At 44.7% G+C, this 27,343-nt stretch overlaps 1 protein-coding gene across 4 annotated transcripts in view; it reads left to right on the top strand.

Annotated features, from left to right (window-relative positions):
• Window positions 1–20,062, top strand: part of LRRC56 (leucine rich repeat containing 56) — a 59,852-nt gene extending 39,790 nt beyond the window's left edge. For 3 of the 4 annotated variants that reach the window (XM_017742179.1, XM_017742177.1, XM_017742178.1), the window contains exons 6-14: window positions 4,324–4,420; window positions 4,819–5,016; window positions 9,174–9,351; window positions 11,457–11,660; window positions 13,005–13,069; window positions 14,183–14,313; window positions 15,023–15,201; window positions 17,574–17,934; window positions 18,663–20,062. In XM_017742179.1, the coding sequence (XP_017597668.1) occupies window positions 4,324–4,420; window positions 4,819–5,016; window positions 9,174–9,351; window positions 11,457–11,660; window positions 13,005–13,069; window positions 14,183–14,313; window positions 15,023–15,201; window positions 17,574–17,934; window positions 18,663–18,855 (1,606 nt within the window). In that variant the 3' untranslated portion in view covers window positions 18,856–20,062. Of the gene's footprint in view, window positions 1–2,037; window positions 2,182–4,323; window positions 4,421–4,818; window positions 5,017–9,173; window positions 9,352–11,456; window positions 11,661–13,004; window positions 13,070–14,182; window positions 14,314–15,022; window positions 15,202–17,573; window positions 17,935–18,662 lie in introns of all 4 variants that reach the window. The other variant, XM_017742180.1, reaches the window with a different exon arrangement.
• The last annotated feature ends 7,281 nt before the right edge of the window (window positions 20,063–27,343 follow it).

The raw sequence follows: 27,343 nt of genomic DNA, 5'->3' as shown, positions 1-27,343 counted from the left end.
ACATGTGCCTCAATAATTTTGGCCTTGGTCAATGATTATTCTGGGGGAGTGTTTTGTTACACTGTATGTATAATTATAGTGGATTTTCTCTCTTACTACACTGATAAATTGTTATTAAGAGTTTATGATTATATTTAAATAGTTTACCCTAGTAAATCATTGTCAGAGTGCAGATTCCCATTAAATTCCATTTCTTTTTGAAAAGTCAGTAGATGTCTCTCCCCAGTTTGGGGTGATCTCACCCTCTGCACTTAACATAAATGAAAACATGCCTGTGTGTACACTTGCACGCCCATGGTGGTCATGTGTGCTCAAACAACTCCTCACTTTGCTCTCACCCCCTCCAAGGTGGATGTGCCAGATGCTCTAGAGTTGGTCCCAGAGGAGACACTCCCACCTCTTGCAAGCTCTTAAGTTCTCTTCTCACCAGCCAAAATATTTCAGAAGAATTTTCAGAAATGCAGGTGCATGCAGTTGTCAGGAGCAGCTTGCTTTGAGTTAGATGGCTATTTCACCTTACAGCAGCCATGCTCTCAAGGGCAATAATCTCTGTAGTAATTAACAAGGGAATTTTCTCTGATGCTGCAGCATGAGTCATGCAGCTTCCAAAAGATTAGTTTGTTAGTTACTGAATAAAATGTTTGCAGATGTACTTTGCTGTGATAACATCTCTGACTGGGGATGACTCATTACAGATGCAGGAGTAAAGATCTGCAGGGCCAAAATGTGACTGCATGATCCAGAATTTTAGCCTCCTCTAGCAGCTAGCATGACCCCAATGTCAGCAAGAGGAATTTGGTTCTGCAGTATGGCCCAAAGGGGAAAAAGTCTTTTTGCCGCTTCTCCTCACTGCCTCTACATTAGCCAGCAAGGAGAGGTGACGGTCATTTGCTCTTCATAAGAGCTGGAGTGCCCTTCTTGAGGGGCAGGAGGAGAGATACCTTGGGCTGCTAACTCTCTTCCCTGAAACAGAGAGCAAACCTGGGCCAAACAGTGCAACAAAGTTCATGCTTTCTTAGTATTTTGTTTCTTGAGTTAAAGATGAGCTTTGGGACAGTCAACTTCAGCCTTGTAAGAAACCACTTCCCATTAGCTTCCATATTTTTCTCTTTTCTGAAGTGTCTATTTAAGCATTCTTTTAATAACAAGACCCTATTATCAAACACTGGGGTGCATTGCAGACATGCAGTGGTTCTGTCTTTTGCAAGTACCCAAGACATGGGATGTACAACCTAATTCCTTTGTCTGGAATACAAATCCTCATCAACTTTGATTAGTATTAACCTTAAAAGTGCTACTCCTAACTCATGCCAGTTAGCTGTAGGAGAGTCAGAGCTGCAACCCATGAATGAAACTGGAATGGATTTGAGGCTAAACTTGGCAGCACAAATTGTGAAGAGTAAGGTAAGTAGGCTTTAGAAGTCATTTCAGTTAGGGTCGTCTTCTGATGGTGTGCCTAGCAGGAGAATGCTTTAAGGACTTGTTAGCTAATAATTCATAGTGACCGTGTGCCACGCATGAACTAGCACATGGTGTGTGCAGGAACTGACCCTGTCTGTGTGCACTGGGTTTAACCACAGTCAGCTCTGGAACAGAAAACTCTGACAAAGAGAAATGGGATTTAACTCTCGAAGTCTTAGACCTCTGAGTAGGAGCAGGAAACTGCTTCCACAAATGCATGGAGTGATCAAGGACTAGAGGGAATAACTCCTTATTCTTGGGGCCTTGGGTAAAAATTGCTTGGGAATTAATCCTCTGCTTTGCTTTGGCATTCTTTATATTGACAGAGAAACATTAGGAACAAGCATGTTACTGCAATCTCCTTCTGTGGAAAAAACACTTCACTTAGAAAATTCAAGACAAATTAAAAATGGAAATAAAGTCCATTAACCATATCTTACTCTACCGTATGTAATCAGGTTAGGATTGTCTTCAATTTTGCTGGCCTAATAAACAGAGCATTATCAGAAACATTGTTTCAATGACACAAAAAATGATAGTGACTACTTCCCTTTATCTATGTTCAATGGTTTACAGAAGAGAAAATTCTGCAGCAAAATTAGCCCAAAACTGGAAAACCTCATCAGTGCTTGAAGAGGGTCATGAAGTGAGCAGTGCAATCCCTTCATATTATTCCTAATGCCATATTTGTGTTTATGGATGTGTTGGCCTTGCTTGATGGTAGGTTCTGGTTTTGTAATTTAATTTAATTTCTTTCTTATTATAGGCATGCAGCTTGCAAATCTAATAATAAATTTTCTGTAAATATTACTTTGGGAGGCATCTGTTCCTTAAGGAAGCCTTAGAACCAGTTTTTGTTTTATTTAGAAAATATACACAATGTAAATAGACCCTGGAAGATCTTATGCAAGGCCAGGGATGTGGTGATAAGGATTTGGCTCTCTTTATCCTTGTGTCACTAGAGGCAAGCTGCCTGGGTGCACAAAATTCACTGCAGGTGTTCTGGTTCATATCAGCTGAGGGTTTTCTCCTCAAGGGAGGAGTAGCCTTAGATGGAAAGAGATGTGCAATGAGACTAAGATTTTTCTTTTTTGCTTAGTTCTAGCCATTGAGACAGCTGCACTGTTCGTACCTCAAAAGCTATAAAATGTTACATAAACACATTGTATGGTGTATCCATTGTGAGCTTACTTAATGGGCAGCATCCAGGGAAGGGATAATTAGAGACGCTCAATGCCTGCAGCCCCTGCAGCGGTAGAGGATGGATAAAGTGAGAGAGGTCTGAATGATGCCCATGGGCATACCAGCCCCTAGAAGGCAGAGGGATAAAAACCCCCAATTTCATCTAGAAACTCCCATTCAACCCTGTATTTGGCCCATCACAGAAGAGAGGCATCTGGGGATATTTTTCCTTGCACCCATCCTTTATTCAGCCTTACGCAGTCTCCTTTCTCCTGACAAGACCCTTCCCAAGTACTCAGATGGTACAGAAACAATAAAAAATACAGTTAAGAATATGTCTATCCCCACTTATAAAAGCACTCCTTCATGACCTCTTGGACTGGCTGGATGCCAGGTATCCCTGAAGCAGGCAGCTTGACTACAAGGGTTTGCTGCAAAGCTGTAGCAAAGCTGCATGAAGCTCTCAGAGAGCAATGCAAAGCTGGTCTTGTTCCCTGTCATCCACAAAGAGAAGACATGAGTACAAGAACTGTTACCTTTATTCCAAGATCACAAGGGCCCCCATGACTTCTATCTTCTGCAATTTTCTGTAGAAAACTTACTCTTCTCTGTACTGTAAGAATGGATATTGTAAGAGATAGATAATCCAAAATTCTGAAGTCCAATAACCTCTATTTAAGAAGTATTTTGGCTTTTTATATGGTCCTGAGAAACTGGCCCTGCTTGAGTATGGATGTTGGACAAGGTGACCTTCCTTCCAACTCAGCCATTCCTGTATTTCTTTGAACTCTGTGCTAGTCTCTACCTCCTCTGATAAACTGTCTTTGTATTTAGTTACCCACTGTTTAGTTCTTTATTATTCAGATACTCTGATGTCATGGCTACAGTAGAGAATTCTGAGCTTTTGGTTGGTTTTGGATTTGATAAAGTGTTTTATTTTGTTTATGTTAGACTAGTGGCTTTATGCAACTTAGTGTTACCAAAGATGGCAGGTGATTAAGCTCCCAGTTTGATTTGCCACCCTTTTTGCATTATCTTTGTATTGTGCACCACTGTAATGTCAGTGGGACATTACACATGTGCGGCCTCAAGCAGGTCAGTGTGTGATTTTCTGGGTTATGACCAAAAAGTTTAAAGTTCATATAAATGATCCTTTTTTGCTATATTTTGCTACACCCAAAGGGTGGGAAAATAGGATGGAAAGGATTATCATTTTCTGCTGATTCAAAAAATGTTATCTGGAAAAAGTGTTATTCCTTTCAACTGCAAAATCAGAACAGAGGTAAGAGGGACAGAGTGAGGCTGACCGTGCAGTCAGCTCAGATATGTTAATTTGGGTTATATGTGTACAGCCAGTGATGCCAGCATAAGAAAATCTCACATAATTCTTAGCAATTGCCTGTGATTTACAGCAGAATTACCATGATGTAGCCCTTGGAATAATCTGAATCAAACAGAGCTGGAGTGACATGTTGTCATACAAGAACAAAGATGACAGTGGGCTAAGTAAAGAGGGGTATAATTTTATTCCCCACTTTTGAGGGTAAACATTTTTAATGGAATTTTTTGTAAACAATGTGACATTTGAAGGAAGTAGCAGTGGTCTAGTCTTAGGAGAAAGAAAGCAAATCTTGAGTTTTTTCATTCATTCAAATAGAGCTTGAATTGTTTTTTTATAAGGGATCTTGGAACCTCATTGTCCTGTCTCCGTGTCCTGTGGATGGCTCGGTGTGGGCTCTCAGATTTAGATGGGATCTCTTCCTGCAGCTCTCTGAAAGTAAGTATGGATGTGTCCTGCCAAATGACAATCTCAGAGCTACCTACAGTCGATACTCTTTACTTTTAGTCTTCCTTCTCCTCACCTTTTGCTTTTCTGACTGGCTTTGGTCTGATGCCTTGAATTGCATGTGTTAGTTTAAAAGATGCTACAATATAGCTTTTTTAAATGAGGTGTAACATTCAGCTCTGATCCTGAGTATGCCTAAAGCAGTATATGCCTAAATTAGCACTTGTTATTTAAGGCTGCAGCAGCCACACTTTATCAAATGTTCACTTCCTTTCTAGTTTTATCCTGTGACATTTAGTATTTCAAATATTAGAAAACGTTTTGCAAAGCTTGGATGGTACTTGTGCAAGCTCATGGTTTACATATTTATTCTGTTTATTTCTGCTGAGGAACTCTACATTGCTTATAACAATATCTCCGACCTGAGCCAGCTGACCTGGCTGGATCACCTTGAGGTTTTGGACCTGGAAGGGAACAATATTGAGGACATCAACCAGATGCAGTACCTGCAACTTTGTTGCAAGCTAAGCCACCTGACAGTGGAGGGCAACCTTATTTGCCTGAAACCAAATGCAGAATCTGAAGAGGTGAGGACTTGGTTTGCACATACTGTGTTAATTTTTTGTCAGTGCTTTTTAACTGTGAGTTGGAAATGAGAAATGTTTCTGCATCTTCCTATTGCATCATTCTAAATGATGACATGGGATGCGTTTCCCACCTTTAATTTCTGTTGATTTTGTGATCTCATCAGTATAGTCTCCAAGATGACCATAAGTGAAATAAAAGAGTGCTAGTAAAGACTCAGGCCTGTTTCCCAGCAATATGAGGAAAAACTTCTTTACTTGGAGTATGAGCACTGGAACAGGCTTCCCAGAGAGGCTGTGGAGTCTGCTCCCCTGGAGATACTCAAAACCCACCTGGATGCAATCCTGTGCAACCTGCTCCAGGTGAACCTGACTAGGTGATCTTAAGAAGTCACTTCCAACCCCAACCGTTCGGTGATTCTGTGATTAGATACCTGGTTTTGAGTTTTTTGCATTTATTTTAGAGGGTCTCCAGTCCAAAAGCAAGTGCTCCAACACCACCAGATTCAGAAGTTGAGTCCTCAGAAGCACAGTGCTTGAGGTAACTAGGAAAAGCTATAATGTAGGAACTGCTTGTTACCCTTTCTCCTGAAAGGTTAAAATCAAATGACCAAAAAGACCTTCAGAAAAAGCTGAAGATACAAAATACAGTGATTCAGGTCTTACGTACTGAAATGATAGAATAATTTCTTCTAAAGTATTTTGTTGAAGGCATGAGAGAGCCTCTGTGTCACAAAGGTGAGAACACAGTAATACATGATCTGATTTGGGTTTCAGGGCACTCAGCAAGCAAAGCAAGGGAGATCTAATTCTACATGAACAGCCTCAGAACTGTATTACTCTCTTTCACTTTCTCCTGCTTCATAAAAAAGCATTGTTGGGATATTAAAATACCAATATATTGCCATCCAGGTCTTTTGGAAGGTCTGTGGACGCACAGAGTTAGGTAAAACACAGGTCTCACTAAAGATGGTGCAATTCCCAATGGCACCATAAACAGCTGATAATGCAGGGTTCAAAAATCAGAGCTGATGCTGTTATCCTACTGTGACATATTCCATAACTTTCCTGTGTCTTTCAAAATGGTCTTGCTCATGCTGTTAATTTGCCTAAAAGGCTGGGTTTGATATTTTTCCTGGACTTAGACTTCAAAACAGGTGCTAACACTAAAACTCAATCATGCAATAGACATATATTAAATCTTGGCAATTCTTAAATATACGAGTTAATAGCATTTTTCAGATGTAATTGTTGCTTGATCTTATTGCTCAGTTAAAGGGGCCATGGAAGGTAGGTCTTTATCTATCATAATTTTCCTCTCTGGAATTCAAAAGAAAATATTATATACTTGCCTTTCTAGTTTGAACTGGTAAAATTATACTTAAGGAACCACACTTGTAACTGCTTGTAACCAAAATTATTTCTCCATTTTGGAACATTTCTTCCTTATGGAAGATGCAATCATGAGAGGAAAAACCATATTCCTGCAGTAAGGAAGCACTGCCTGCTTGTGATGGACAAGGCATGCCTGCTTACTGTTTCTACTCCCACGGAGATAAATACAGCTACTGACACTTCCTAGCATAGCTTCCTACCATGGAAATGGTGCAGTGTATCCTGACAGCACAGAAGGTCTGATTCTACTCCCTTGTTCCTGCTCAATGAAAGTGGGATTTTTGGAGGATTTGGCATCTTCAGTCCTTAAGTGTACTTGTAATGGAGAAGTGTCAGATTTCCCTTGGCTTGTTCAGGTGAGGAAATCAGTCCTTGGGATGCTCTGCATGTTGTCACATAATGGAATTGCAAAGAGCAGTAGTATGTGGTGGCGTGCCCTCCTGCTCTTCTCCATGCAGATTGGCTGTCTCTACTCCTGTGCAAGTAGGTGCTGAGATCTGATTAGTGAGAGATGCCTCTGCCCAAATTACAGTGCAAACCTTATGCCAAAGTCAGTAATACAGATTTTATTTAACAGTAAATGTGAGGTAGAGAAATAGAAAGAAAGAGAGAAGAGAGACGAATATTGTCACCACCCGTGGATCAAGTGCCATCCCTGCTGGTCCTTCTTCAACCTGGGCTTCTTGGTTTCGGGGTCCCAAGGTCATTCAAAACTTTTCCCTCTTTATACATTTTAGCAAACAAAGGAATTAAAGCTCATTAACTACACAGTTCTCTTATGCCATTGGTTAAATGATTCTCTCTTGCCTCCAATGCTAATTAGTCCACGTGCTTAGTCTTTTTTCTCTTTTGAGTCAGTGATCACAGTCTCGACCTGTAGGAATTCTTGTACCCAGCAAGAGCTGATTTCATCTCAGTTGCTGATTTGTCTTTCCTTATGGCCTGTAAATTCTGCATTTTTTGTGTCCATTATCAGTGATACATTCTTCTTCCCCAATTTGTTAACCTCCCCCTAAGCCTGAGATAACACCTGCACAATAGTACCACCTTTATTTTATCTACAGTCCAAGTTACAGGTATCCACAAAGGAATATCTGGGGGAACTTCAGTGGTTGTTGCTGGTTGCAGATGGCATCTGTCCCATAACTTGGGGTGGTCTTTGTTTGACTGGTGATGTGTATGAGCGGTTGCTTCTTTACACAGTTTGCCACAGGGGGAATTTTTGTCCAGGTGCATTATCCAGGATGTGCCAACCAGATCTCGCCTCACCCTGGAGTTAGTGCCATCCTGTGACTCCATTCTGTGCTTATCTCATGGCAAAGTCCTTCTGTGGCCTAAACAGTGTTTGGAGACAGGCAACTGTGCTCTTTAAGTCCTTACAGTAGCTGCATTCAAATGCCAGGCAGAATTTGTTGGGGGAGTCAGCACAATGGTGTATTTTACACTGACTTGTAGCAGAGGCAGACTGAGTTCACTATAGTCTCCCACCCAGTGTCTGCGTTGGGAAGACGCTTTGCCCTCAGGGGGTTACAAAGTGGGGCCTGCCCGTGGCTGCTGAGAGCTTCTCCATGGACTTTGTTGCTTTCTTGATTTCAATGAATGTTTGCATTTTTTGGGTGTATAGAAAAGCCATATAGAAAAGAGTAGATGTGGGCTTACTTTGGTGTGTCCTTGATGGCCAGCTCTAATTCTTCAAGCTCCTTCTTGTAGTCTGGCCCTTGCTAAAGGTCAGTAAAAGCTCTCCTATTTATTTACTTTTAATCTACAGAATGGTCCAGCTAAATTTACTGCTCTTTCTTCAGATGGCCTGTTTGGTCCCTGTAATTTGATTTTCAGATGAGCTCATCTTCCCCTGTTATCTAAACCAAGAGCAAGAACCTGATGATAAATTCTGCAGCCTCTGTTGCTGTAATGTAACATGAGCATAACATGATTCTCCTCTCCAACAGGACATGGCTGGGAATTGGCTGTAGCTGAGAATGGTTGCCTCATTTTCTAAATTAAGATTAAAGACTTAGTTTGAGAAAATTAGTGTCTGCCTCTTAACAACAACTAACACATTTTATTTGGTGAGTTCCTTCTGCCAGCATCAGTGCTGCATCATGCAGAGGGAGGGAGCAGCCAGCCAGCCAGGTCCCACAGAAAGATTTCTGTTTGTGATCACTCTGTATTGAGTGAGGACTTGGCTTTGTGGGGGTTTCTAATATTGCATGCAATGTCCTGAAAAGCGTAAGATTTGCCTGGTTGAAGCAATTGACTGGTGGGTAGCTGTCCATTTGTATTCTGCCACTAGCAGTGCACTCTTGCTTTGTATGTTTTTTTTCTGTGTGCCTAAAACCACAGTCCATGGAAATGCTCTTTCTTTTACCATCAGCAGATGTAGCAACACTCATAACATGTTTTCAAATCTTTCTATCACCTAAGTATTGATGCAACTACCAGAGAATTGCAAAAACAGGGAGAGAGACTGGCTGAATGCTGAGGGTGCCCTGGCTTTCTGTGGGCATCAGTGGCCTGCTATGCTTTTGCACGTTATACATGATATAACAAAGACAAATGGCAAAGTCATCAGTGGGTAAACAGCAAAAGAGCCTTTGGGTGAAGGCCATGTCTTTGCCCTGCTCAGGACATTTTCATGATCAGTTCAAGCAGAAATTATGTGAGGAGCATTTCAAATTGTATGGCAGTCATACAAATTGAACAGTACTGTGCTACTGAAGTCCACAAACTGTTAAATAAACTGACCACTTTTTCAATTTCTCCAGGAACCAGATTATAATTACAGAGCGGAAGTAAAAAAACTCATTCCCCACTTGAAGTATTTGGACAAAATACCAGCAAGCCAGACTGATCACCTTCCTTCCAAGAAGATACATGAGGATTCTCTAATCATCAAGGAATCCATCAAGGAAGGTGGTTTAGCCAGAGACATTTCATGGTTAGGTATGACAGGTTTCCTGCTGGGGTTCATTTTTCAAGTTATGATGTGTAAAAAAAGAAAGATGAAGAGCAAGCCAACCTTTTTAAAGCCAATCTTTACTTACAGTAAAGGGACAAAGGATGTTGTCTTCTTCACTTGGGAAGTAAGAAATCTGTAATTCAGCAGTTAACAGTGCAGATTTAAATGGAAATTTGTCCTAATCTGGGAATCAAGATCAAAAACTGCAGACAACTTCTAGAGCATCAAGCAAATCCAGCAGTAGCTGGGAGTCTGTACTTAGGGCTCATTCTGCTTGATGGGAAAAAGCAAAGCTTGGAAAGGAATGTTTCAACAACAGCTGTTCACAGCTCTTTCCATGGTAATAGTCAATCCTGTGTAGCATGGATGTAGTAGAATTTCCAATTCCAATTTAATAATAGGAAAGGCAATTTGATTACCACCCTTTAGTGGTAGCAACATCTCAGGAAGATTGCATGGTCTCGTAAGAAATCTGTTCCGCTTTCTTTGTTGCTATGATTAAGTTCATTACATTCATTAGTAGAGAATAAATGGTTTGAAAGTAAATCTGTTGTCCCCTTGCCTGTAGCCTTGGTAATAGTTTGGATGTCCATGGTTTTATGTGTCATGCTACATGCACTTTACCACATACTATTAAATATTGCAAAGTATTTCCTATAACTGCTCCTGTTGCTTCCCATTAGTGTGAGCAATGCAGTTGGCTTCCCAGCCCCCTCCCCAAGTTGTGGTTTGCCTGCCAACTGTAGTCCATTAAAAATTTAGTTTGTTTTGGAATAAGTACATACATTTGTCATTTATTTAATCCCTACGGGTCCAAATCATTAGTTGTAATAGTAGTCATGGTAGGGAAAAAATCCATTAAAATCTGATCCCTCAGTGATCCTGCTTTGGCAACATCACCTGAGGTTCAGAAAACCAGTTAACAAAGTTTGCTGACAGAAACAGTAGGGGCAGAGCACGAAATTGTGAATTCACGTGATTTCATAGTGTAACCAGACTTACATTCTTGCCTGCAGCTCTAAACCAGTAAGTTCATATGGTCAGGTTCAGACATCCCAGTACTTTTTCCCTTCCAGTAGCAACGTTGGTTTGGGTACTTTTCATGTGCTGTGTGTTTCATGGGTTCCTATTAACAGCTGTGCCCAAGATACATTTCCGTAACACTCAGCTTTTAAGGAAATGGCCAGATTATTACAGAGCTGATTCCTCACTTTGGAGCTGGTAGATGCTCAACAGTTTACAAAGCACGTTATTCATCTGGGCACTGAAATGAAATTCTCTCTCCTGTGGGTGGTTAGCTGCATATGCTGCTCTTAGAGCTGTGCTGTGCTCCCAGGACAGCCAGCAGTTGAGCAGGTAAGAGGACAAGGCTCTGTCTGCCTTTGCTAGTTTTTGTATAAACCTTCCTGCCCTGTAGCATTACAAAAACAGTTTTCACCTTTCTTTCTGTGGTAGAAAAGTATCTGTCCCTGGGGAAGTACTGGAAAAATCTATCACTGCCATTCCTAGATTTCTGTAACTCCTGGTACACAGTTTCCCCTGTTTGACTGATTGCTCTGGTAGGGTGTCCATCACCATCTGCATTGTGCCGGGGCATTTAAGCAATGTATTTTAAGACAGGGGCCTAGGCTGTGCCTGTGGCAAGTCTGCAGTGGTTCCCCTTTGGGCAGGTGGGCAGCAAATGAGAGGCAGCTTACACTTATTCTGGGCATGCAGGCAGGGGAAGTAGCAGAGCCGTGGATGCATCCAGGCTCACCTGTGAGACAATCAGAGGTGGGTGGTGAGCACAGAGCAGTTCCTGACCCATAACCCCAGCTGTCTCTCTGGTGCCCAGGAACAGGAGAAGGGTGGGAAGGGATATCAGTTTAGTTAGGGATCCCCAGATTCTGCCGTGACTGTGCAGCACAGGAAGACCTCTGTCTCTAGGCTGGACCCATTCCAGCATGTTTCTTGTAGCTGCTGTTACATATTTTTCTGTCCCTCTAGCTCCAGGTGTGCAGCAGCAGTCACGATATTGGCAAGGTAAAAGTGATGGTGTGGTTTGAAGCCTTGCACAACTGTGCTCACACTAACGAAATCTCTCTTCTAGATCCTTATCTTGGGGCAGTAGCAAAGCAGTCTGGATGTGGCCCAAAACCCCCAACAGCTTCCAGACCTGGAAATGCACAGTGTTCTGCTAACATAGGGACGTGTAGTGGTGCCAGCCTCCTGTCCAGTAGCTGTCCTCTTCCAGATCCCGCTGTTTTTCCTGATAAGCTGTTCACAGAAGATGACTCCAGTGATTTGACACATGGTAATGTATATTTTTTAATCCTGTTCTTTCCCACACCTCCACCTCCTTCTGAATGTTATTACTGATGAAAGCCAGGGTGCTTTGAATACCACCCACCCATGCCACTGCTAATCAGGTTCAGCATATGTTTTCTTCCATGAGACTCACCTGCTCTAGCATAGGCTTTCCTTTATTTCCCCCTGCAGCAGAAGGTGCAAGTCGCCTGGGCTGCCCACTCCTCAGCCCCTCGCCCCCATGCACCCTGTGCTGCTGTCCCTTTTCCATGCCCCATACTGCAATGGTGCTCCCCTGCTGGTGCTGCCTTTCAGACCTCATTGCAGCTGTCCTGCTTGAGTGACATCTGGGCACATCCTGTTCAGCCACGGGAATGTGGTTCAAGGTAGTCCCCTAGAAAGGTGTTGTGATGCACCTTCGCTCCCCCCGGATCATGTGCTCGGACTGTGTGTGCTGCAGTGTCATACTGCAGCAGCATCGCTGCTGTCAATGGGCACTTTGGTTTGGGTTTCCAGAGGTTGGTCCCTCAGCAAGAGGAGTCAGTTCCTTAACTTCACATCTCGATCTACAGGCTAGCCCAAAACCACTGCCCTTCTCACCCTAGTCACTTGGAAATACTACCCATCCTTCCCTGACTCCTGAAAACACCTTGACGGTGTAACTCCACCAGCCGACAGAGTGCAGATTAGATAGGAAGATGGTGTTTGTTTCCAGGCATTGTGGGCTGCTTTTCTCAGATGCCAATCTCTCCTCAGTTCCCTGTCTTTAGGTAGGACTCAGGATGATGGATTAGATGAAGCAATGCAGAGTCAACAGCTGAGTGCACATTTGGAAATGTACATGGAAACCAAGTACAGCTTGTCAGGGAATGAGACTGTAATTTTACATGCACTTTTAGGCAGCTAACACTACTGATAGAGACAGTTTCACTGTTCACTGCTTCTTCTTTTCACCCAGTGTTCACTGCTTCTTCTGACCCTTAGCTGCCTTACCTCTTGTTAATCTGATTTTGATCTAGATCCAGCAAAATAAATTAAAAAAGAACCCCAAAAAATCATATTTTGCTTTAATCCAGATTTGTTCCCTGATCTGACTTACCATGTGTCCACACAAATATTTGCACCAGCATGACTAAGGAGACAGGGCAGGAGCAGAAGAAGACAGATTCTGATGGAAAGAGAGAAACTGCCTCTTAGCAGCAGTGGCAGGCCATGCCAGGTGATACTGTGAACCTACACCATGAAATACTACAACTTCCTGTCTATGGGAAATTATATGGACTGGCTTCAAAGACAGCACTGTTTGTTAAATGCTGGAGTAAAATGTTTTCTTTTTTCCTGGTTTTCTTAGGACTCCGTCAAGTTATATGTGGGAACCCCGCCAAGGCCCTTCGAGAAAGGAGGCAAAAGCTAGGTGTATGTTTTTTTATACTTCATATTCCTGCATGGTGACCCCCATAACTCCTGGGATAAACTGAACTCCCACTGTGGCTTGTGGCAGCTCCCTCTCTTCTGTAGCCCAAGAACCCCCAACATGCAGTTGTTGCCTTTGGGGAGGACAGAGGGTCTCTGGCCATGATGTTGCATGTGCCCATGTGTTAGCAGCAGTGGACTATCAGCTGCAAGGGAGCACGTGAAATCACAGATCAGCTGCTGGGGGCAGACTTCCTATCATCCTGCAATGAGCAAGTACAAGGCAGGATTGCAAAATTTGATGGTATTTCTACAACAGCTGTTAAGAAAAAGATTTTTTTCAGCAGTGTTTCTTTGATGTTGGCATAAACAGTCAGCTTGCTAATACTGCAAGGTCATTCCTACTGACTGAACAAACACAAATCCAAAGTTTGTTCCTCTTGGCAGTGGGGTGGTACCCCTGCCCTGCGGGTCAGCCTGCTCATTTCAGCAGTAATTTAGTAAGAGGATACCCATGTGTGTAAAGGGGAGCAGCCTGGCTTGTCATGGTCAGCTTTTGTGGGCTCTCAGGTTCAACACAGCACAGCTGCACATGTGTGGGTTTAAACAGGTTGTGGTAAATCAGGGAGATGCACAGGATGCTGACTTAATCCTGACAACAGATGTTAAAGAACTGCAGGGGAAAACGTATGTATCACCCTTGTCCTTCTGCTGCCACTGCCTCAGTATAGGAAGCTTTTCTGAAACAAATTTGAACCTTATAGTGAATTACTGTGTGCTGAAAACTAGGCTGTGGAGTGAGACTGTGGTCATATACTGCGTGATGCAGTTTCTGTGGTACTGGTCTTATAATGTCTATTGGTATAGGTACTATAGGCTTATATCCAGTGAAATATAAATCAACAATTTTTTAACTGCTACCCTGGGTTCCTCAGGCTGTAACAGCACATGACTGGGGAGTGGGACTTCTTAAAACTGAGGAGTTAGAAAATGGTGAGGGGTGATCTAAAAATTCAGAAACAGCAGTGGGCTCTGATGCATTCTAAAATCCACATCTAGAAACGGAGCTGGGAAGAGTTCCGAGGGATATCTAGATAACTTCTGCCATTTCCGCAGCCACCTGCTGTGAGCCCTTTGAAACCGTCTGGCCTGCCGACAGAAAACCTTTGTGGCTCTGGAGGGGGAAGAGATCTGCACCAGGAAAAGGTGTCCCCCGACCAGACAGCATGGACGGAGCAGCACAAGGGGTGAGACCGCCGGGGAAATCTTGCCGTTCAATAAATAAACTGTGCATTCATTTTCTGCTGCAAAATTAAAATCAGCGCTTTGGCCACCTGGTGGCGGTTTCGAGGGATAGTCTCGGCCTCCTGCTTTCCTGTCCCTGCTTTGGGCGGCAGTCCTCCTGCCTGGAGCATCTGCGGGATGGCAAGGAAGAAGAATCCTCTACCTTCTCTCTGGAGCACAGGCAGGATGGGCTCACTTCCTTAGCAAGAGAAGGAAATTACTTTTCATAACTGGTGAGCTGTTCTTGGCCCTGACCGTGTCTACTTCAGACAGTAAAAGAGCTGAAAGGGGATGAGGTTTTCTGCAAGCAGCACATTGGCCTAAGCAAACAAAAGGCTGAAAGACAAATACCACCTTGCTGAGATCTCATAGATCTCACAGACAGGTAATGGTTATTTTGGAAATAAAAATAGTTTTATTTCTCTGAGCTTACTTCACTGGGTAGAATTTTAAATCCATTCCATTTCACCTGATGAAGACACTTGAGATAATCAGACACAGGCATCTTAGATGGCTGATCCAATTAAAATGATTTTTCATATCTCCTGGAAGGTGTGAAATAACAGTGGGTAACTAAATCCACTGCCTGGGTGTTTGCCTGAGTGGCCATGCCAAGCTGCACTTGACCACGCTCAAAAGCTAATTAGTGGTGTGATCCTTGATGTTGTCCAGGTGCCTGCAAACAGGTCTGCAAGAACAAACCAGCCAAGCATTGAAGGTGACTGAGGGTGAAGACTGGAGCCTGACTGACAGCTCACAAGATGAGTTGAGGGAGGCCTGTGATGAGGACCTCATTGAAAGGATTTCACTTGAGCCTTCTTCCCACTCCAGTTTCTCCCACTCTTCCTCAGGTACTGGACCTAAACCCCTGGGGGAGGGTTGGCACTGGGCACTAAAATGTGCTGTTTGTAATAGGTGCATTGGTAACCCCAGTGTTTTATGAGATCTGGCATCTGTGCTCTAGGGCAGCAATTGGAAAATGCCATTGCAGAGCCAGACCCTAAGCAATCCATTCCAGTTTTTATGCAGGACATTGTGGCCAGCTGTGTTGACCATCAATTGAGATATTTCAGCATGAATATGTAAAATTAAGAGGAGCAAAGGTGATCTCACACTAGCTTAACCTCAAGTCTAGCAGAAGGACACGTCTCTATCTTTTACCTTGTGTCACTAATTTATGACAGTGCCAGGTGAGTCTAAAACTCTGTCATTCCTACTGAGCTGTATTTGAACCCAGTTGGCACTGATGTACATAATGGCTGAGCTAATGATTAAGGTTTAACTGAGCAACTGGGAATTCTGGAAAGATATGCAACAAAAAGGATGCATTCAATAAAGGGTTTAAAAATGGAACATGATCTTCTACTCAGGAATAAAGCCAAAGGCTTCTCTGAAATTGCATTTACATGAATGAAAGCAGAATTCCCACTCTTCACTACTTGTTGAATATTGTCTTTAAGAATATTAAAAACATTAATAATGGTTATTCCAAATACATATCAAATAGAGGACATTACATAATTACATCTCCAATCTTTTTTCCATTGTTAATAATAGCAACTCTTTTTTTTCTCAATAAATAAAAGTATGTGTGTTTTCATTTTACGTTTCTTTAAAGGGCAAAAATGGATCTACTAAAATTTGTAAAAATATAGTATATTTTGGGAAAAAATAATGGAAATATCATGAAACTTTTTGAAGTCTCTGTGTGTATTAACAGTCCTATAAACAATATCTCCCTAGCAAGGATGAAAGCTGTCTGGAAAAATCTACAGGAATGGCCTATTGTCCAGTGACCGCAGAAGTCTTAGATTATGATCTCATGGTCTCTTTAGATTTAATCTGATCTTTTTCAGATTTTTTATTATTTTTTTACATTGAGTATGTTGGTCTCATTATATTTGTATATTTAGAAGATAGTGTCACAAACATCTCACAGTGTACCAGTGTCATGCCCTTTGGCACTGTGAAAATCAATGGTTGGCCATGCATCTGTCCATCCTCTAGCTAAATCTGCTGGGAGATGATGGAGTGGTTTGAAATCTCGAATTTTCTAAGGTGGCAGGGGGGACTGACCCAGATCCTAAATCACACGCAGAAATGTGGCCAGTCCAATATAAGTTTCTCACAGAAGAACTTGTTGCTGGAAGCAGTCCTTCTGACCAGAAAAGGACAAGTCATCTGAGCAAAGCCACTCTTACATGAAAATGTTTGCAGCATCAGATTCATATCAACTGCATTTTTTGGAAGGCGTTGAATGTTATTTCAGGCTCTTGAGTCAGACATACCAGTCTCTCAGAGTGGCTATACTTAAAAACAAACATGAAGTTTAGACATTTTAAAAGCATATAGAATGATACAAACTGTTCCATGGAAACTTTTTATCAGCTTTACCTAGGCAGTAAAATACATGCCCATCAATTGGGAGCCACAAAGATGAACTTTCTAGGCCTGAGTTTTGGTGGCAAATTCTTTCGATTATGTTCCTGCCCTGGACCCTGCACATCAGGCACTTACCTACAGTTGGTTCTTTTATAGACAAGAGCAATTGGATCCCTGCTATTTATAGAATGGTTGGTTCTTTCAATAGACAAGAGCAATCAGATCCCTGCTATTTATAGAACGGTTCTAAGCATGTGTGCCTGCTTGTTATATTTATAAGTCAGCAGCAAGTTTTTTCTTCTCTATGTGCTGCACATATTACATGGAAAGAATTACATGGCTGAAACACGAACAGCCAGAAAGTAGCCCTGCATGCAGTCCAGTATTTTCCCCAGCAGTCAGGCACTTATTAGGAGATTCCGTGATCTCTGCCTCTGATTTAAAAAGTGGATCCACTCATCTGTGCTTATTCCTGTGCCTTGCACTTCAGATCACTGGAAGGAGTCATAAGGTATTTAGAACAAGTCAGTGCAAACACAGGCGGGGAATGACGCAGGTGTGATCCTGCCTGAGAACAGGAGGGTGGGTGAGCTGGTGTGTCCCCCTTGAGCTCTGCCTGTGAACTGTTCCATGCTTGGCGCATCACCAGCAGCGCTGGCAGGGAGGCTGGTAGTGAACCCAAAGCAACTATCAGAGGAAGCAATTCAACATGCCCAACACTGGGACACATCTGCCCACCCCAGCTCCATCACCCAGCGTCTCCAAAACCTTTCACTCCCTGGGTTAGTCATTTAGCAGTCAGATGAGCTGTTAAATCACTGTGCTTTCCACTCTGTTTCAGGTTCATCACAGGCTCAGGAGGGTGCAGTGTTCTCCAACACAAAACGTTATCTAATTCCATCCCCTCCAAAAAACCCTTCACCTGCCTCTGCAATGGATGTTGCAACAAGACCCTGGAAAACAAGGAACCACAGAGGCCTAAAAATACCCACCCAAGAGGAGTACAGGCAGTGTACACAGCAATGCCAGTCAAAGGCTCATCAAGAGAATTCAGCCCAGCCTCTGGACAAAGAACCTGCTCTCCTGGGCCTGCACAGCCTGTCTGCTGCCTCTGGATCCCAAAGGCAGCACCAGCCTGTTGGCTGCAGCAGCCAGAAAAGGCCTGTTCTAGGACCAGCAGCTGTTGGGTCATCAAGGATCAGGTATGTGCACTGCAGTGTATCTGGGGAAAATGGAAAAGACTTCATGGCAGGAAAAAGCAGATTTCTCTGTTGTCTCTGGGGTCTCCTGCTTGTTCTGTAGAAAGAATTCCGTTTATTTGTACTGACATTTACCTTTGACTGTCTAAAGCTAAATGAAACATTTTCCCATGTTCCTTATAGCTTGAGTGCTGTAAATTTTGTATTTTCTTGAATAATAGCCCAGAAATTTGCTGTGTTCTTATTGCTCCATTCTCATGTTCCCCACCCAGAGCCAATGCTGTGTCTGTTGCAAAGATCTTGTGGCACTTGTTCAAGATCCTCCTCCAGCAAACCCCAGCACAAGTTCCTGACATCCCACTTGGGTTTTTTCCCTGACACAAGTTCATGTTAGAATGAGCTCTGGAAAATAAAGTAGGCAATAGAGAAGTGTCACATGCACCAAAACATGGTTATTTCTGAACCTGTTTGCTGTAAGTTTAGCATCATGTTGTTGCTTCTTTGAAGAAATACAACTGAGGGCTTGTGACATGACAGCTTGGGTTTGAAGCTGATGTAGTCACTTTGGAGTCAGCATAGGCAGAGAGCACGTGCCTTATGTGGGAAGCTTGTGTGCCTGGGCTTCTCCCAGGCCTGGCAGCTTTTGGTTCAGTTTTCAGAGCAGGTGAGGAGAATGCAGATATCTAAATCCAGAGTGCAGTCTCACCACAGAGTTTTTCTCTTTTCCTCAGGCCCCTCATGGATGAGAGCCCTTCTAAAGAGATCAACCACCAGCGTCCAGCTGCCCGCTCATCCACAAAAGCCTCCCAGAGGTTTAGGCCAATGAATTCTGCTTGGCCTCTGACTGCCAGATCCCTTCTGCAGTCATTGTCCAAAAAGTCCACTGCCACAAAAACATCCCAGAACAGAAGTCCTCAGTCCTAGAAGATATCCAGTTGCCAGCATGTGTTGGAGCCATGTATACAGTACAGCCATGAAGGATCAATGCTATCTTGCAGCTTCTTCTGCAAGCTAAACACAGAGCTGTGCAAATAGAGCAGTTCAAACAAATGACGTGATTTGCCTCAATTCAGAATACAGCTGGTCCAGAAATATTTTAAGAGCAACCACTGATCAACCAATGAGCTAATTAACCTCTTATTACAGAAAAATGTGGTTATTTTTGCAACCTTCACACACTAAAAAAGAATAAATCCTATCACACTTCCTCTCATCCACACCATGCCCATCTCTGTGAGTCAGGCAGGGACACTGAACAAAGCAGAGCATGGAGCCTGCTGTTTGTGGAGTGGGCTGGAGGTGACCTACCAGCAGGCATGCAATGTGTCTTTTGCAGTCCTGGATGTTTGACATGTGAGGGCCAAAACCAAGGGCTTGAGAGGAAGTGTTCTTTGTAGACCACGTTCTAAGGGAGGGTGGGTTGCTTGAGGAGGAGCCCAGGAAGGCTGGATGGCTTCAGAATTTATGCCCCCACAGGAGCTCACCCCATGCACAGGCAATGGAAGTTCTTGTAGGCTGTGGGCACGAATACTGAACAAGTGGCTTATCCCAATATTAACATGTTTGTTTGCTCCATAGCTACCTGGAGGGATTTGTCTCGCTTCCTCTGAGTAGAGATTGTGTTCCAGAATTTCTCCAGCAGAGCTGACTCCGTCGCCAGGTGTCAGAGCATCCTTTGCATGTGCCTTCCACCTCCATCTCACTTCTAGCTTTTTCTGATCAAATAGACTTTCCAACTTTTATAATTGGATAATTTTAAGTGATGATGCTGCAAAGCAGGGAAGTAAGGGAATAATCTCTTGTTTTTTCAATAGGGCATTTGCTTTATGTTCGGGTGAGATTCACATCATCTGTTTTAGTGACTGCAGTCTGTGAGAGGCTGTTCCAAATGACTGTGCCTTACAACTTAATTAATGTTGCAGTCTGAAACCAAGCATCATCACATTTTTTCCAGTTTATATTACTATGTTAGATTATATTTTTAAATCAGTTTATAAAACAGTAATTACATGATGAGTTAATGAATTGGTTTGTTTCCTTTCTGCTGGCCATCTTAACTTAGAGAAGCAGAATGATAGACAAAGAAATAAAACTTCTTTTTTTCACAGTGCTCCTTGCACTGGAGTCTGGAGCTTGAAGCAAGTTTGCCCAGTTTTGTTGTATCCTAGCAGAAACCATCCATCAAAAATCATTTAAAACTGTGTGGTATGTGATTCTATGTGATATTATGGATGCAGGCAGGATTTCACCTAGCAACAGTGCCTGTGTCCTTCAACAGGCTCCTAAATTTGACTTTTTGCCAGTGTCACTGACCATACCATCACAAAAAAAAAAAAAAAAGAAAGCTAGGCTTGTAAAAGAAAGAAGACACTGACCGCAGTGACTCTTCTCTATATCCAGGGTTGTACCAGGGGGTGGTGGGTAGGACTGTCTTCTCCAGATATTCAGACCCTCCTTCTCAATTGACATCTTTCATTTCAAAGGGGTGGAGGGGGAAAAAAGGATCAGTGGGTGTGTAAACTGGGCCTTGACATGAGCATCTGCAGAGACAAACTCTGGGTACAGATCTGGAAAGTCTCATCTTGCAGCAAACTCCACTTGGCTCTGTATGTGCACAGAGCAAGAAGCTTCTCTGAGCTGGCAGAGAGGATGAGGAGAAATGGTCAGACAAACAGTTCTGCCCTTGTGTGTGGGAAATCAGTGCCTGAGGGCTTCATCAAAGCCATTTAACTCCAGGTTTCCTGTTATACCTTCCCATCAGGCCCTCCAGTGATAACTCTCAGGGGTGCAGACCATGTGTGACTGTCAGAACAGCCACCTGCCCCTCACTGATCAGCTCTGCCCCACTGGTGGCCTAACCAAGGTCAAATGCTGCATAGTGGTGTGGTGTGTTCAAAGGGCCAGGAGGAGATGTCCAGTCTACCTTTTGATCACCACATCAGCTGGTGGCCCATCACCCCCTCAGGTGTGTATTGGTAGGGATGGATGTGTAAGACAGGCTGGATGCCATCTGCTCCTGTTTGTGGGGATTTGGTGTCCAGAACTGAGTGGCCAGGGTGTTGTGAATGGAGCAGCAGGGAAGCTTGCTAAGAGAGCAAGTTTGTGATCACAGCCCAGTTTGATGGGGAAAAAGGGCTGGTAGCCTACTCTCTTCTCTCTGCCAGTAGCAGGTGCACCTCAGGGTTTCCCAGGGCCGCCATGCTGTTTTCTATTGCAGTTTCCAGGACAAGGAGAATAAACAGGGTCATTGCTGTCTGCACAGCTATAACAGACCCATAGGGAAAATCATTGCCCTGGCTTAGCCTCTGCTTGTCCATCTTTCACCTTTTTCATCTAGAAAATGGAAAAGGCAGTCAGGTCTTTAACAGGCTAATTAGGAAATGTAAGGCATGATGGGCTGTTTGTGAATTCCGTTCTCTTGGCCCAAAAGGGAAATATGTGGGGAGTTACATTTGTGGGGATTTTGCCACTGTTTCCTCTGTTAAAATAACGCGTTGGTCCCTTGAGTATAGACAAAGTCCTTTAATGAATAAGCTTATTCCCATCCCTGCCTTTGCAGACTCTTAATATTTTGTCTCAGTAGGATCCTTGCTTCCAGTTGGATGTGACCAGTTTGAGCTGTACATTACCAGAGTCCATCCCCTCGTTCCTGTAATGGGCCAGGAGCTGTTGATGCCTTTAAGTATCTCACTGCCTTAATGGGATTTGCTGCTGGCTGCCAAATTGATATCTAGTGTGTAAGCTGGAGAGAAGGGCGAGAACTGCTCCCCTCACCTATTAATAAATCAGCACTGCAGGGAAGAGTTTTCTACCGGGAGCCAAGTCTCACCAGTACACGCTGCTAAGGGAGGGGGTGGTTAGCTGGGAACAGCTGCCCTGGAGGGAGCTGGGCTCAGAGCAAAGGGATTTGGCCCAAAGTGACAGTGCTGCAGCATTAGCAGAAGAGTGATCCATCCAGGAGGCCTCTCAGCATCACTCAGCTAGTGTCCCACGAACAGCCCTGCTGGAGTGGCTGGCGGTGCCCTGCACACTGAAAGGCTCCACTCAGCCAGAACTTTAAAAAAACATGGGAGAAAGAAGTAGGGAGCTGTGTGCCAGCCAGTTATTTCAGTGACTAAGAATCATCCCTCCCCCTGCAGGGGAGCATGTCTGCGACAGCATCCCACCCAGACAAATGGGCCCTGGCAAGCAAAGGTGGCTCCTGCTCAGACCTGGATTGGGTTCTGCACCTCCCAGCTCTGCAGAGCCCAGTCCATTGTGGACACATTAGCATCCCATTTGGGAACAGGCCAAAGGGGATGCTCTCCCTGTCCAGTCCCCATGGCAGCTGTGTGCACAGCCCACCTGCACAGGGCTCATGGCTGTTGTGCTCAGGGCCAAGGCCATTACTCTCACTGAAAGCCTGGGATTGCTTTGCACTTGGAACAAATTAATCTTCGTTAGAGGATGAAGAGAAGATATTTTCTTTGGCTGTCAAGGACGAGTAAGCCCAGGAGATGTTCAGGAAGGAAAATCTCATACATGTTCCCTCTTCAAACACACACAAGTGACAGGTCAACTCAGGATCATTCCGTACATGGTTCCTTGGCTTGTTCAGAGCCTGACAGGCTTGGGCTTCTTGCCATGGGCACTATCTGCACCCATAGTAGAACACAGGTACTTCTGGGGTATGATGAGTCAGACGGCTCATGCTCCAGTAGTGCCAGTTTCTCCACTGATAAAATAGGGTTTGTGATGGCTTAGATGTCTGCTTGGTACCATCTGATGCCAGGTGAGATGAATCCTGCCCTGCAATGGCTTTCTCATTACACCAGAGAATCCTGGCCATGTTTTTATTATGTCTTGCTCCTCTAAAATTACCCCAGGAGATACTGGAAATGTCCTGGCTGAGACAAAGGATCAGCCTTGGAGACAGCGCGTGGGCACTGGGGCAGCACTCCTCAGTGCTCGTGGCTCTCTGAGCCGTCTGGGAAGCTTCTGGACCTTCCAGAGAGGCACAGGCAGGTAGGGCAGGACGGCAGCAGGACTGCAAGGAGGGCTTGTCCTGGACTGAATTCAAGGTGCCAGAGCAGACCCTGAGCTGGTGGAGAGCTGGCCTGGTGCAGGTGCATCTGGGAGGGCAGATCTGCTGCTCCATCCCCAGAAGAGGGGGGGATGTCTCTCCTCAAAGAGGAAGATTATAGCTGGACTTTTGGAAACCAGTTCAGCCAGCTGGGAGGTGACCCAGGTGATGGAGATCCTACCCTGGAGGTCTCTTGCTGTCACCAGAAATAAAACAACCTTTCAGTGACAGCCTTGATCCAGCCTTAGGGGCAGTAATTTCTGATCTCTGCCCCGGTTTCCTACAGCCCAAGGACAAATCTTGTGATCTCGGAGGAGGTGTAGCATGGTCTTACAGAGGCAACAAGTGCAGGGGCACGTTCTGACCCATCCCTCAAACGAGGCGTCCTCTCCACACTGCCATCAGAAGCCTCGCGTCTGCACATCCCCGGCTGGAGTTCAGAGTGATCGTGCTAAAACTAGGTAGTAACTGAGATAATTTTTTAAGCTGCCAGGAGACGACGGCCTTGCAGCAGGATCCTCCTGCATGGCACAGCGTAAACCAGAGAAAGAAAACGTCGGATTACTGGGTGGAGAGTTGCAGTATCGTTTATAGATGTAAAACCTGTGCCTGAGGAATGAAGTGCGTGCAAGTGCAACCAGGCAAGCGCCGATTCAACTGGGTTTGAAGAGCAAGAGGAATGCCTCGGAATGGACGCTAGAGGGAAGAAGAGAGTGTCACAAGTGCAACTTTCAAAAGCTAAAAGACTCGGAAACCAAACTCAAGCAGCTCCAGGGCGTTCAGGAGGAGTTTGGCACTCAGTGGGCTCAACATTTTCTTTTTACCTATCCAGCATCCGGTGTGCTGACCTCCTATGGTGCCCCAAATGCACGGAGCTGGTAGTGGCTTGCTGTATCACACACCACTTTGAGGTTTATGGAAATACTTTCTTAGGAAACCTGCAATGCCCACAAAGAGTAATGGAGAACATCCCAGACCCACCTTGGCATAGGAAAGCTGAGGTGCTTTTGGGGTGTTATAGGACATGTCCGTATGATAATGCTGTGTGCAACCCCAACACGTCTCAAAGATATGATCTTTGTCACAGCTTAGAGCTACAAGCTGCAAACAGGCTCAAAACCATGCATGGCTTGTGTTCTAGCTTCTCCTCCCTTGGTGACCAGGGCCCTGCCATCTCTGGAACCCAGCAGAGCAGGCAGAGCTTCCTCAGGGACTGTGCTCCCCAGTGCCACTGGGCAAGTCCCTGCTTTCCAGTCTGAAACCAGCCCCCTCCCAGCCTGGCTGTGTGAAAGCTCTCTGCCACTTCTCTCCCCTTTATCCCCACCCTTGTCTCTTCTGCCCTTCCCCTGCCCTGCTCCTGGTTCTCACCCAGCTCAGCCACCACCTGCAAGCAATTGCTGGCACCCTGGTGCCTCCCTGGCAGGGCCTCTCTGGAGGAGCGGTGTGAGGTAGACATGGTTTGCATTTGTTACTTTTATTCTCCCTTCCGTGGCTCCATCTGCAGGGACCTTGGCCCTCTTCCTGATGTCCAGACAGCACTGGGAGACCCTGGCAGGTTACAAAGGCCAGTCCCAAGGCCTCAACATCTGCCACCACCCAGCACTGTGTAATTTCTGTCCCAGCCCTTTCCCCATGTGGAAGCTGGCAAAAATCAACACCCACATTCTTTCTGCTGCTCTGTGGGCAGGGTCAGACCCTTCTTCCCCAACAGAGAGCACCAGCTCAGTCCCTTCTCCATCCCTGGGCCACTTTGCTGCTGCAGGCTCCCGTGACCTGCATCATCCACACCCCTGGGTACACCTAGAGCTATGACAGGGACCTGAAGGTGAGTACCACAGCACCTGCTTTCTCCTCTCCAGCCCAAACACATCAGCCCTGGCCGTGCTGCCTCCTGGTTGTGCCCTGGGCCAATCAAGGCTGCCCGGACCGGGGCTGTGCTGGGCATGTGCTGACTGAGGATACAGGCAAGCGTGGCTGCACTGTCTGCCACATAAAGGAGACACAGAGATGTCAGGTTCAGGGGAGAAAGAAGAGGTGAAACTGCCATGGGACGTAGTGGTAGAAGCTTTTGGGAGGTCTGTCCCAGGAGGAAGGCACTCAGCAAGCAGAGGAGGAAACTCCAGTGGGTAGCACAGGGGAGATGGACACACCAGCAGCAAAGGTCAGGTTGGGAGCACCAGCAGTCCTGTCACAGGAGGACAAGCTGGTTCTGCTGGATCAGAGGTGGAGGTAGTAACCAGGCAGGGGTGATAGATCCTCCTCTGGCCCCTCGAGGGTGGAGGGGTTAGAGCTGATCGTGGTGTGCCCAGAACACCCAAATGACTGCTATGTCTTGCCAAGGCAAGCACCTTCCAGGGTCTGGGTATGGACCTGTCAGCCCTTACTAGAAAAATGCTGCACACCAGGAACAACAGTCAGGATCAGGACAGGTCGTCTTGTCCGGGAGAAGGGGATTTCCTGGGATTAGTCACCAAATCTTCTCTTTTCAGAAGCTCAGTCCCAAAAGCTGCTAGGATCCTCCAAGGAATGTCTCCTGCTACCTCCCCAGGTGGGGCTTCACAATGATAGCAAGGAACTAAAAATATTTAGAGGTCTTGTAGGGTCAAAGCAACAAATACTTCTTTCCCCTGGATGATCACTAACAAAATGAATTTTTAAATAGGGGGAAAAAACCCTCAAAGCCTCTATTTTCCCTGATTTCTCCTGTCCCTTTTATCTAGTGTCATTTTGGTGGTTTTAAAGAAGAAAAAGAGAGGTATTACTTTTCCCTTTCAACTGCTATTGCCCAATCCTGATTTTTTTTTTTTTTTATTATTATGAACAGTCCTGGGGAAGCAGGAGTCCAGACACAAACCTGTGGATGAGATTAGTGGCATGTAAAAACAAATGAGAGGCCCTTGCTGCTGTGGGAAAAGCAATTACCTTAAGATCAAGCAACTTAGCAAGTGATGTACACAAGAAGGGACAGAGATGGAAGGGGCTGCCATGTCATGCTGGCATTTAGGAAGGTGGCCAAAAATGCAAGAGGGAGATTGTGTGTGTGCACCTGTGTGTGTGTGTGCGTGTGTGTGTGTCTGCTCCCTGCCAGGTGCTAAACCCTGGCAGGGATGGCTCTGGCATCACTGTCACACTGCCCTGAGACAAGAGCAGAGGGCATGGGAGGTCGAATGAGAGCTGCAGGGTTGTTTTGGGATGCAGGAGTGTTGCAGGCAGAATGGAAGTTTCAGACAAGGTCTGTCATGGAGACCCTCCCATTGTGTCACAAGGGTGAGAAAGGACCCCCTTGGTTTCTAAACTCCTTCTCAGAGAGGAATCTAGATTCAATCCTAGTCCCAGACTTGGTCAATGGTTTATGTCTAAAGAATTATATAGGTGTAGTTGAGCCTGTATATAGTTTTGTGCTACAGAATTAAGGATGGCTAATCAAATATATTTATGTGCATGAAATAAATTATTTATTTCAATTGATGATGATAATGATTAGAGTAAAAAAACTTTAATCAGAATTGTTTACTACATAATACAGATAGTTTTAACTACTAGTATAGTGCACCACTTTTTATGAATATTGAAACAATTATATTAAAGTTGGCAAAATAATTTAGTAAAGATTGATGCTACTCATCCATATCAATGACCATGGGCAGATCTCTTTTGCTCAGACTTGAGGCATCCCCACTCAAGAGAGGAATCTTCACACAGACCCAAGAAGGGGGGTGTTAGAGGACCCTGCCATTAAAAAGTGGGACTGGGTTTTTACAGTATGAAGTGATTGACTGTCAAACGTATGTTTGTAGGCCATGTGTGTCAGCTCTGCAGCCTTCAGCTCAGCACCATTAGATAAGTCATCAGCACTAGCACTTGTTGGTTTCTTTATCAGGGGCTTTGTCTGCCACCTCCTCACCAGTGCCAGTTTCTGTCAGGAAACATTGTTCTTCACATCCTCAGAATGTTTAACTTTGGGCTTGATGAGTCAGCCTCCTCTCAGCATTCTTCAGCACCAAAAGCAGCCTGACCCCTCCTACTCCATTTGCCACTGATAACTTGATAACTTCTGCAAATAGGGTAAAGTCTGAGCTGTTTTATCCCCACCTAGGCAGAGCATCCTGCTACAAGGAGGGCTTAGCCCCCAAGACCCTGATGGGGTCTCTAGCTCAGCCACTGCCAATCCAGAGCCAGTGTGGAGATAGTAAAGAACTGCAAACACACTCCTCCTCCATTTGCAGCTCTTGGCAGGCTTTTTGTCTCCTCCTGGATGCTTGAGCCAGCACAGTCTCCCAAGGAGTCTCTGGCTCAAAGACTGTGAGAATCCTTTCATTCTAGATCATAGAATGGTTTGTATTGGAAGGG

The sequence above is a fragment of the Corvus brachyrhynchos genome, unplaced genomic scaffold (genome assembly GCF_000691975.1).
Source record: "Corvus brachyrhynchos isolate BGI_N302 unplaced genomic scaffold, ASM69197v1 scaffold115, whole genome shotgun sequence".
NCBI lineage: Eukaryota > Metazoa > Chordata > Aves > Passeriformes > Corvidae > Corvus > Corvus brachyrhynchos.
Note: the sequence above shows the minus strand (reverse complement) of the source record. Positions and strands in the feature narration are given on the sequence as shown.